We start from the raw sequence: 13,256 nt of genomic DNA on the forward strand, positions 1-13,256 counted from the left end.
CACCCTCCTCTTGTTCAAATGATTTGGATAAATTGTTCATGTATCTAACCTGAAATGTTCTTTGGCATAGGAAGTTTTGTATAAAGTGGGGTAAATGACCTCTCAAGCCAAAAGAATGAAGATCTTGAAGTACACCATATCGCCAGGTGTTATCAAAGGCTTTCTCAATATCAAGATTGATCATGACCAGATGTTGTCCCCTTATGAAAGCATTTCGGATGTTAGCTTCTGCTTTTATCATTACATCTCATGTGGGCCGGTTCTTTTGAAACCCGCACTGATTGCTATTTAGCAAGTTGTTAGTTTCCAGGAACCACGTTAGCCACCTGTGAACCATTTTTTCTAGAACTTTGCCTAAACAGCTGGTCAGTGAAATTGGCCTGTAATTATGCAGAAAGCTCCAGTCCTTTCCTGGCTTTGGAAAGGCTACTATAATTGAGTGACACCAGGAGTTTGGATAAGTATTTTCTAGAAATATTCGATTGTAATATTTTAATAATGCACTTTTTGTTCTGTTGTTTAGTTGGCTTATCATGACATAGTAGATCCCATCTGGACCAGCAGCACTACTGGACGTTTTATTGAGCACCCCTAAAAGTTCTGTTAATGTAAATGGCTGGTTGTACAGGTGTGACAGGCGCCTCCGTAGCCACGTGGGAAGGAGCAGCAGTGCGTAGCACACGCTTCTTGATTAGACCGTGGTTCGAGCCCGTTACCACCAAATACGGAGGATGCGGAAAGGTCAGGGAATGACCACCGCATATTCTCGGAGCAATATGGCCTTAGTTGCTAATGCTCCTAAAAAAAAGCAAACAACAACAACAACAGGTGTGAAACTCTAGTAGAGAAATTGATCTTATGCTGCTCTGATGATTCTTTAATTTGTTGAAAGATTGGGTTGTAGGTGGATGCACCTGATGTACTGGCAAATGATTTAGCTAAGGCATTTGCAATTTCTGCCGGAGTGGACAACTCCTTTCCTTTCCAGTTTAATATTGAAGCCAGGGACTGCACATAGTTGCCATTAAGTGTTTATATTTTCTTCCAGATGAGTCTGATATCTGTGGGAAATTTGCGAAACAAATTCCAAGCCCTATTTTTTTCCTGTTTAGCATATGTGCAATCCGGATTCCATCAGGAATTACTGTGATTGCATTTCCCAGACAAGGATTTTGGTATTGTAGAGTTGGCAGCTTGTAATATTTGATTAGTTATATGTTGTGAGACATAATCTATGAGCTGGAGTTGGATTATTTCATGATCTAACTGAACATTTGAAGCGATTCATTCCAGTGTGCTCTATGAAATTCCCAATTGGAGCAACCCGGTAAAGAGGAGTTTACCTGTGTTTGCAGACAAGCTGTTTATCAAAGGTATTCAAAGAGTTTTTTTACCTATGTAAACTCTAGAAGGAAAGGGATGAATCAGATTGGTCCACTGGATATTGATGGTTCAATTGTTGATGATCCTGCTCAGGTGGCTAACAAACAACACGAGTATTTTGCATCTACATTCACACATGAGGAGTTATTCAGGAAGGGGAATGCCAGAGGTGAAGTAAACTCTGACAGTGAGCAAGATGATTTTGTAATAACTGAGAGGAAAGTGGAGGAGAAATTGTTGAGGATAAACATAAAAAAAGAACCCGGGGTGGATGGGATCTATCCAGTTATATTAAAGGAGGCAGCAAAGGAAGTAAGGAAACCCTTAGCCATAATTATGAGAGCTTCTTTGAACTCTGGGGAGGTACCCATAGACTGGAGACGTGCAAATGTGACCCCAATTTCACAAAGGAGGATCAAAGGCTGACACAAGTAATTATAGACCTGTGAGTTTAACTTCTGTTCCAGGTAAATTAATGGAGGCACTGTTTAAAGAAGCACTGCAGAATCATCTAGACAAGACTTCAGTTATAGCTCGGACACAGCATTGTTTTGTTAAGGGAAAGTCTTGCCTTACCAATTTGATTGGATACTATGATGCAGTCACAAAAGAACTGGATGCAGGGAATAACTTTGATATTATATATTTTGATCTTTTGATTTAGGGGGTAATATTTGAAAGATCCAAATATTTATATTTGGATCTTTTGATACTAGGCTTTTGATACTGTTGCACATGGAAGACTGCTGCACAAATTGGTGCAGTGTGGCATTGGAGGCAAATTGCTGCTATGGATAAAGGGGTGGTTGAGGGGGAGAAGACAGAGTGGTAATCAATGGACACTGCTCATCGCGGACTAATGTTATTAGTGGAGTCCCTCAGGGTTCAGTATTGGGTCCATTATTGTTTTCTGTATTTATAAATGATATTGATGACGGTATATCAAGCTTAATGTCCAAGTTTGCAGATGATACAAAGGTTGGCAGGGTTGTTAAGGACACTACCAACAATATACTGCTGCAACAGGACCTGGAAAGGTTGAGCAGATGCGCTGAGAGGTGGCAAATGAAGTTTCACATTGACAAATGTAAAATACTACATATGGGAAACAGTAACCCCAGAGCAATGTATCAACTCTGTGGTACTACACCGACAGTGGTAGAGAATGAAAAGGACCTGGGGGTATTGTGCAAGTAGATATGAAGTTTTCTGAGCCGTACAGACATGCTGCAAGAGTAGCTTGTGGTGTCTTGTCAATGATATACAGGAATTTTTCTAGCAGGGATAAGGAGGTGATTATTTCCTTGTATAAGGCAATGGTCAGGCCAAACCTTGAGTACTGTATACAGGTCTGGAGGCCTCATTTCAAGAAGGATGTAGAGCTGTTGGAATGAGTACAGAGAAGGGCAACAAGATTAGTGAATGGAACAAAGGGTTGCTCTTACAAAGAAAGGCATAAGTTTTACAAATTACAGTGTCTGGAGACTAGGCACCAGCGAGGTGATTTGATAGACGTGTATAAAGCCTTGAATGGTTTTAGCATGCTCAATGCTGATGGGATTCTTCCTCTTGCTCAGAATAATCACCTTAGAGGGCATAAATTCAAATTGAGGAAAGACAGATGTAGGATAGATGTGTGGAAATTTGCCTTTAGCCAGCGGGTGGTTGGTTGGGGGAACAGATTTCCATCCCTTGTTGTGGAAGTTGATAGCCTAAATAAATTTAAGGCTCAGCTGGACAGGTATTTTGAATGAACGGAGGGGTGAAGTGGAAGTGTTTTTTTTTTTTTGGCTGATGCTGCATAAGCTTTCTTTCTTGCATCATATGCCTCTACTAATGCTAATGTTAATGATCTTGTAATAACTGAGAGTAAAGTGGAAGAGAAATTGTTGAAGATAAATACAAGAAAGCCACCTGGGGTGGATAGAATCTATCCAATTATATTAAATGAGGCGGCAAAGGAAGTAAGCAAATCCTAAGCCACAATCATGAGAGCTTCCCTCTTCCCTGGACTCAGGGAAAGTACCCATGAACTGGAGATGTGCAAATGTGACCCCAATCCACAAAGGAGGATCAAAGGGAGACACAGGTAATTACATTACAGACCTGTTAGTTTAACTTCTGTTCCAGGGAAATTAATGGACGCACTGGTTAAAGAAGCATTGCAGGATCATCTAGACAAGACTTCAGTTATAGCTTGGACCCAGTATGGGTTTGTTAAGGGGAAGTCTTGTCTGACTAATTTGATTGGATACTATGATGTAGTCACAAAGGAACTGGATGCAAGGAATAACTTTGATATCATATATTTGGATCTTAGAAAAGCCTTTGATACTGTTGCACATGGAAGACTGCTGCACAAATTGGAGCAGTGGCATTGGAGGCAAATTGCTGCTATGAATAAAGGGATGGTTGAGTGGGAGAAGACAGAGAGTGGTAATCAATGGACACTGCTCTTCATGGACTAATGTTATTAGTGGAGTCCCTCAGGGTTCAGTGTTGGGTCCATTGTTGTTTTTTGTATTTATAAATGATATTGATGATGGTATATCAGGCTTAATGTCCAAGTTTGCAGATGATACGAAGGTTGGTAGGGTTGTTAATGACACTAATGACAGTACACTGCTGCAACAGTATCTAGAAAAGTAGAGCGGATGGGCTGAGAGGTGGCAAATGAAGTTTAACATTGACAAATGTAAAGTACTACATATGGGAAGCAGTAATCTCTGAGTAACGTATCAACTCTGTGGTACCATACTGACAGTGGTAGAGAATGAAAAGGACCTTAGGGTAATTGTGCAGGCAGATATGGAGTTTTCTGGGCAGTGCAGACGGTCTGCAAGAGTAGCTCATGGTGTCTTTTCAATGATATACAGGAATTTTTCTAGCAGGGATAAGGAGGTGATTATCCCCTTGTATAAGGCAATGGTCAGGCCACTCCTTGAATACTGTATATAGGTCTGGAGGCCTCATTTTAAGAAGGATGTAGAGCTGTTGGAACAAGTTATCATTACTTTGAAGATCTATGATTTCTAATTGTAGATCTTTATCTATTTGTGAATCATTTACATCAAATGGATTCTGAAATAATGTAAATAATTTTATATTGTTTTCGAAATCAACAAATCAATCAACAAATGCTTCCATCAATAATTCAAGATTTTGGACAAAATTGTCAATAAAAAAATCACAATTGGGCATACTATTATATAAACTTTCACAACACAAAAAATGGGAAAAATTATTTTGTTCAATTTGATTTTTAAATAATTCTAATTTTGTCTGAAATACTCTAATATTGTAGAAGAAGTCATTTACAAGTAGATCGCGACTTTGAAGTTTTTTATTCAATGTATTCAAATGTTTACAAATATCTGTTAAAAATGCAAGTTCCTATAACCATTTAGAGTGTGTTAATTGTGGGACTGGTTTTAATTTTTCATTCATCAATATGTCTATTTCGGTTCTGAGTTGAAAAAATCTTTTTAACACATTACCGCGACTCAACCATCGCACCTCCACCTCCCTATGAGACAACAAATCACCATATTCGCTTTCGATTTCCTCCAAGAAAATTTTAAACTGATGATGGTTCAGGCCATTTTTGCATATAAAATTCACAATGCTAATTATAGTAGACATGATTGAGTTCGAAGACAAAAATTTACTGCACGATTGCTGGTGAATAACACAATGAAATTGCATAGGTCTTTCGATGTTTTTGGAATCAAAATATTTATTAACATGGCTGATGAAACCAATATTTTTTCCAACCATATTCTTTGCACCATCGGTCGTAATTGCTGTCAACAATTCCAAATCAAGCTGCAGGTCTTCAAACACTTTTGATACGCTATAAAATATGTTTTCACCAGAGGTTCTATTCTTCAAGCTTTCAAGTGCAGCCAGTTCTTCTGTGACTTCAAAATTTTGATTTATACCGCATATGTAAATGAGTAACTGTGCTGTGTTGGTAATATCTTCACTTTCATCAACTGCAACCGAAAAATTTATAAAATCTGTAACTTTTTGTTCGGCACTCGCACTGTTGGGATTTACAACATCGCAAGAAACACTGCTGCCAAGTGGAAGCACACAGAGTTGCAACAATGTTACAAAATTATATTTGGATGCATTTACATTATATTTTGATTAAAATATCCTTATATACGATATGTAGCAACCAAGAAAGATTTCTATAGAATAAATTTCACGTGGCGGATGAAATAGTCTTTTGGGCCGGATGAAATCATCTGGCGGCCCAGATCCGGCCCGCGGGCCGTAGGTTGGAACCCCTGCTCTAGTCTGTAGCATGATTTACATTTAAAATTTAATTTAATTTGATAATACCACAATAAACTGAGAAATACCCAAGTGCAATGACAACTCTACACCACTCACAGGTTATATACAACAATAATACATACATATCATAATGGATTATGAAACAGCAATACAAAAAAGGAATAGAAAATATTGACATTATTCCCTCATACTCATTTTAAAACAATTTTGGAGGCCAAATAAGAAACAGTTTCACTTATTTTATCAAATAAATAATAACTGTACTGCCAATTTTAAACAAAAAAAAAAAAAAAAAAAGAGTTCAAATAATGGCACCCACTTGGCTGTTATCCTCATTTCCCCTTTGTTCATGAGATGAGACCATATTCCATATCTCTGAACTTTCAACAAATTCATTTGTGCAATTTGGAATAATGAACAACCAACCACATGTGATACGAAAAGAGACATGCTAAGAGTAAATATTTGACTAGATTTGATGAAAATCAAAATTAATTCTATTTCTATTTGTATCATTGACTCTCCAGTGGAACAACTGTTTAAATAATATGCAACTGTTTTCATAGTCATAACTAAGAGATCATAGCATTGTTGAAAATGTAAATTTTCAGCAGACAAAGCATCTCCTTATTTTGCAACAATTAGTAAGATTACTTGAATCAGACAATTCCAAACAGATGGATAGAGAGATAGATTCAGATAGAATTTGGGGTCTCTCGCACCTTGGATTTAATACCACTGTACTTCTTTGCTTGGGTAGCTATCAAATCCCAGGTGTACAAAACCAGGGTATCCAACATCCAAGACTTGTAACATTACATATCAGATGCAGTTACATCCATAACTCTTGATGTGCTAGTTGTAATCTTCAGTTCAATCATAGGATGACTGGAGTTGTGCTTAGAATTAGAAGGCAGTCTTACTGAATTGTTGACATTTAATGTAGATAATGCTATTTCTTTTATAGCATTAGATAAGGCTGTTTCTTTTATTACCAAAATAGATGGAACTTTTAATTAACCTGAATGAAGATACACTGCATAGACAGTTATCATTTGATCAATAGTATTTCGTAATACTATTGATTGAATGACAACTGAAAATTCAAATTAAAAAATATTCTTATATCACCATATTATGTGCTTCTAAGACTAGGGTGCCATATTTTGTCAGAATGAACATACACTTTCCTATAACCTCAAAAAATATGATAATCTGGTTTTACAATTATTATATTAATTATGCCTTAGTCTTACCAATTTAAGTTCACTTATTGGATTGTGAAATGTGTAACAGATTGGCCATGTGGAGAAATTGGTTGTAAATGAAAATTATTATAACTCTAAAAGAGAACCATCAGAAGGCTTGATTACAAATAGTCCACATATAGGTTAGTGCAAAAGCATCATTTTAACGTAGCTATCTACCAAAGTAGTTAAATTAATTAAATTGGCATCGTTTTGGTTATATCTCATATTGTGAATGCCTTCGCAAGTTGCCATGGTATTGTCCACAAATAGTCCACACATAAATTTTAATTTTTTCTATGAAGTGAATTTTCTATTTTCTTTTTATTATGAAGTGACATAATTAATGCTTATTTTCTTTCATATTTTTGTAGCGATAATTTCTGAAGACAAAACTAAGATTAACGTAAGCATGAACCTAACAAATCTAGTAATTGGTAACAGATCCAGTAATCTGGCACTGCTCATTTTTTGGATGTGTTTAGGGAAATGGATGAAGCTGGCAAACTAACTGAGAATTAAAAAATTTAAATGCCAAAGCAACATTAGAGCAGATTGTGCAGGGTGGAGATTTTGCCTCAGAGAAATAAGTTTTTACCATACTCCAATGAAATTGAGAAATTTGTTAAGTCATGGAATTGTCTAATTGCTATTCATGAATAAAATTAGTGACATTGATAATAAGTGATGGATTGCTGAGATTCAAGAGTCGTACATGAAGCAGCAGACTGAAGTAATTATAAACTAAACATATTTGTTCTGTAGTGCAGCATTTCCCAAACTGGGGTCTGCAGACCCATGGGGTTCTGTAGACCAGTTCCAGGGGGGTCTGTGAAATGGACCCACTGGAACTGTTAAAATTATTTGCTCTATGTACTGTATAGCAAATTGATGATAAATAAAGTTATTATTATATATTTATAATAAAGTTGATAATATTATATATTTATAATAAGAAATCTACAATTATTGAATTGTTATAATAAGAATAAAGTTGAATTGTTTTAAACAAAAATTTGACTCTACTTTTCTGAAACCCCAGTGCTCATACATACCAGATGATTATAAAATAAGTTTCCCTATTCAGGAGACTCTAGCTTCAAAATGGTTAGAGATAGCGCTGTGAAAATCAGTGGGTATGTCATTTAGGGTATGACGGAAGTGATTCGTAGAAGAAAAAAAAAAAAAAAAAAAGTTCAAATTTCTGACACTAGGGGAGAAATTGGCACTGTAAACATGAGACAGAATACTTAACTTAGGATTAGATTTTAATATCAGAACTTAGAAATCTACAGATATTGTTCTGTGTGCTTTCCTTCACTTGAGATGACATTGTGAAAACGGAGGACTGTGTGCGACACAGTTTCGTGTAGCATGTCATTGGGGATGTTGGCTACATGCTGTTTAATGCTTGCTTTCAAATCGACAAGCATCTATATGCCGCCATGGTAAACTCTGTCTTTCAGGTATCCTCACACCCAAAAATCATAGGGATTGAGATCTGCTGATCGGGCTGGCCAGAACTGTGAAAATCTCTAGAAATTATGTGATCATTTCCAAATATGGAAAGGAGCAGTTCCTTCACTTGTCGACCAATGTGGGGAGGGGCACCATCTTGCATGAACACTATGGTCTCCAAGCATTGCCTTTCTTGCAGAGTGGGAATAATGTGATCTCTTAGAAGAGCGCAGTACCATGCACTAGTTACCGTACACCTTAAGGGGCCATGAGGTGTAGACTCTTCAAAGAAAATGGTCCGATTATAAACGCTGCTGTGAATCCACACCAGCAGATGGACAAGAAGTTTCCCATATTTGACAGTTTTGTGCATTTACAGCCCCATGAAGAGTGAAATGTGCCTCATCAGACTACAAGATCATTTGAGCCCATATATCATCAAGTTTCATATGAGCCAGAAATTGTAGAGCAAAGTCTATTTGTTGTTGCTGATCACAAGACTTTAGTTCTTGCACTACGTGAATCTTGTATGGGAACCAGCGTAAAATTATTTGAAGCACTTTACATATAGTAGACCAAGGAAGGTTCTAGTCTCTTGACACACCTCTGGCACTACTGACCGTTAGTGTTTCAGATTCTGACCATTGCAACTGCCACTTCATCCACTACTTTCGTTCCAATACGTGGTTGTGCCCTGCCTGGAATTACACCCAACTCCCTGGTCACTTCAAATTTCTTTATTAGTTTTCGAAGCCCCACTGACATCAAAGATCCTTTATGAAAACCTTTAAGTTTCTGATATTCATGTAGTGCTGCATTAGCGTTACTATTATTCTGGTAGATAGAACAGTTTTACTAAAAGAGCATGTTCCTTTTTCGTAAGAGCCATAATGATTACTGACTGTGGCATTGGCCTTTCTGCTTTTATCTAACAGGATGTCATTTGTGTATAGCAGTGTGTCTTGAAGTAAACAACAACTTTTACCTATGTGCAGCGCCGTTTTCCCTAGTGACAGAAATTTGAACTAATTTTTTTTTCTTCTACAAATGCTTCCCCATAGCCTAAATGACATACCCACTGATTTTCATAGTGCTCTAATTGTTTTGACACTAGGGTCTCTTGAATAGGGAAATTTGTTTTATAACCACCCAGTATATGTATATGCAAACACAGAAATATATGCATATATATACGGATTCATAAACCTTTTTGATTTCTGAAGGGATCTGTAACTTTTTTTGATTTTTTGAAGGGCAGTCCATAGATCTCAGTAGTTTGGGAACCACTGCTGTAGTGAATTCTTTAGAACTTCAGTGAATGTGTTTAGATTGTTGACACAGCAACTTTCAAGCTTTTTTGCCCACAGGTTGTCTAAAATAAAAATTAAATGGCCCAGAGGTGAATAACTTTTTAATCGCATACACATGACCTTATCTATAGTGGAAAAGATTTAATTATCAAAGACACTCATTATAGCTACTTCAGTGGAGAAATTTATACAAAACTTTCCACTTTTTTCTTTCCAAATTATACTACACACATTATGATACATTTTACTGCAGTATAGAAAAAAAATAAACAAATAAATATTTTTTGTGGTTTTCTGTGACTATATAATCATTCAAAATTCAGAGAATTCCAAGATCTGTCAACTTTCAGGTCCCAAGGCTGCTGAATTCGAGAGGTTTGACTGTAGTAATGAAACTGTTGATTAATAGATTATTTTATGTATTGGTTTCAATGAATGAACTTTTCACACCAAAAGACATTTGTGTTAGTCTTTATCTAATTAAAAAAAAATTTAACAGGTTGTAGTCAGCCATTAGGTTTGATATCAGGAAGAATTGAAGATTGGCAGATAAGCACAAGCTCATCTTTATTTTCTGATAAAGATCCTGGCTGCCATATGCGATATGCTCGTCTTTTACAGTCCGAAGGGCGAGCATGGTGTGCTGGATTACAAGCAGCATATGAATGGATCCAGATAGACTTAGGTGTTGTTACAAAGGTAAAGTAGTGCCTTGATGAGACTTATTATTGATAAGTATATGTATATATCTATCATATGAATATTTGACTGAGTCCATAAATACTCATTTTTTAACTTCTAATATATGTAACTTTAATTAAAATATCAAAGTTTTGGTTTAATTTAAGTTGAATAGGAAGGAATAACTTTATAAGAATAACCCTAAATGTGAAAAGGAAATCAGATCCTGAATACAGGGTGGACATGTATTTTTCAGAGCATTTCAACTACCATAAAAGAAAAATACAACAGATAAAGAGAAATTATTCATTTTATTTGAAAGAAGACCTCAAAAAAGTTTCATGGAATTCATAAAGTAACATAACCACTAGATGGTGGGCTGAAAAAAACTGAATTTCAAAATGGCATCATTGCAAATGATAGAAATGTGTGATGTGGTATTATGAAATTAAACCTGTCATTAAAGACCAAAGACATTACCAGTTGGAATACGGAGAGGAAGCACCTGGTAGACAGTCTATCAAATGATGATTAAAACAGTTACAATAACAGGTCGCATTCTGTGGTAGAAAGGACAGATAGGACTTCTGTTGAGGTTAGGACATTGAAAGGGGTGAATACTATTTCAACATCCTTCTAGCTACAATTGGAGCTCACGTGGAAACTTAATAATGTCTGTATGAAAACTTTTTGAGTTGTTAAATAAAACCAATTTTCTTTATCTGGTGTATTACTTTTTCTTTAATTTTGTATCCACAATGTAATTTTGAATGTTTTATTTCATTTTTTAAATTGTGAGTAATACATACCCACACTATGTATTAGAATCTCTCTCACATATATCATCTATATACCATGTATATAGATGATATAGATAATATCATCTATATACAATGGTGCTTACTAGTCAATTAACAGAGAGCTTACCATATAACAGACTTGTTCCAATATCAATGTTGAATCTACCAGCCAAAGCCAAATGTTTGTCACACAACTTTCTTAATGATGGGTTAGGTGACTCTTTCAAAATCTAACAATAAACATACAAGTCTGTTGTTAGATTTCGAAAGAGTGTAAGTTTGAGTTCTTTTTTTTTTCTTTTTTGCTGATGCTGTATAAGCTAGCTTTCTCATCATTTGCCACTACTAATACTACAGTGCTTACACAAATAACAAAGTAATTTAAGTGATTGGTAAAAGCTGATGCTGTGAGTGCTATAAACCATTATTATAAGTGGTGGCCTCATAGCATTGCCTTTTGCCAATCACTTAAATTTACTTTTGTGCATCCTGTTACAGTTCTCTTATTGTGGATACATCTCATCAGTGGGTTGCTGAGATCTTCACATTGCCTACCTGCTCATCAGTGAGACTCCAAACTGAATTTAGGCTTGAGTTTTGGTTGTGAGTAGTGAGTTCAACCAGATGAACTTCAAAATAGTCAAAAATTGAGTCTGGACAGTGGCAAACAATTTAAATAAAATGTTTGCCACAAAATGTAATTTTTACTCCCCAGATTTTCTGGAACACTCTAATACACTGCTCGACAAAATTAACAGAACAAAATGTTTCTCATGAATGTTTTATTGTGAACAGTGTAGCCAAAGTTGAATATGTGATATAATAGGTATCCTGGTATGCAAATTCCAGGTATCTAATAGAAATTGACCTACCACCTTACAGAGCCACACATATACTTACACCTATAAAAACATGGGTTGCGACCACATCAGTTCATTCCCATTTTTTGGTTTGCTCAGTCACATCTCCAGTACTCAGGATGGCAGGTCGACATTCTATAGATGATTCTTGAGATGGCAAACCATTGGATGACTTGAAGCTGGGCAGTTGCAGGCAGAGGTGCACTTTGGAGAAGCAGTTTCAGGAAACAGGAAACATTACAAGAAGAGTTGGCCAGGGTCACCAGAGGGCTATATCAACTAGAACAGATTGCTACTTAGTTCTAACAGCAAAATGGAACCTTATGATATTCTGTCATCATTTGTCTCTTGAAGTTGCTGTGGTGGCCACAGTTGAAAATATTTCCAACCAGACTATGCTCAATTCAAGTGGACTCTGCAAGGAAGCCAGTGGTTTGTATCCCATTAACCCCAAACCACCACAGAGCCCGTAGAAACTGATGCCATGAACATGTGACTTGGAGACCTGACAGATGGGTACAGTTCTGTTCTGTGATGAGTACTGTTTTAGCCGACAAACAAATTCTAGACATTATTTCATGTGGAGACAATGAAGACTGCATACTATCCCTCCAACATCAGAGAAAGGGATATATGGGGCAGAATAATGATCAATGGCTGCATCCCTCCATGTTTTTTATACGGGTAACATAACTGCGCAGAGATACCGAGAACAGATCCTCGAACCCTATGTGCAACTTTTCAGGGGTGCTGTTATGTCCAGATTTTCTTTTAATGCACAACAATGCCACTACACATAGAGCTCAAGTGGTGGAGGAATATCTTGAAATTGAAGATATCCAAAACGGCCAGCATGATCACCAGACTTGAATCCAATTGAACATGTGTTTGACGCCCTTAGGCATCACATTGCACATCGACAGCCAACTCCTCCTTGGTCACTTGGTGAGCTAAGGTCTGCACTTGTGGAAGAATGGGATTTGTTGCCACAGAACTGTATAGGCACCCTGATATCAAGCATGGTTCACCACTGTTAGGTTAGCCATTGGGTGCGCCATACACTGTACTAATGTCATGTAACTATATTTTTGAGCATCTTGTACGACTTTTGTAATGTGACCTTTTTGGTAATTCTTATACAATCCCTATAAATGTTCCTTATACCTGTCCAAAGTTTCTCACTGTCTCCTCATTTCATCGTTATTCTATGAC

At 36.6% G+C, this 13,256-nt stretch overlaps 1 protein-coding gene across 1 annotated transcript in view; it reads left to right on the forward strand.

Annotated features, from left to right (window-relative positions):
* Positions 1–13,256, forward strand: part of LOC150087318 (lactadherin-like) — a 209,092-nt gene that overhangs the window by 103,797 nt on the left and 92,039 nt on the right. Inside the window, exon 3 of the mRNA XM_090371983.1 lies at positions 10,203–10,402. Within this exon, the coding sequence (XP_090228109.1) occupies positions 10,203–10,402 (200 nt within the window). The remainder of the gene's footprint in view (positions 1–10,202; positions 10,403–13,256) is intronic.

The sequence above is a fragment of the Mastigoproctus giganteus genome, chromosome 4 (assembly GCF_048544385.1).
Source record: "Mastigoproctus giganteus isolate SK-2022 chromosome 4, ASM4854438v1, whole genome shotgun sequence".
NCBI lineage: Eukaryota > Metazoa > Arthropoda > Arachnida > Uropygi > Thelyphonidae > Mastigoproctus > Mastigoproctus giganteus.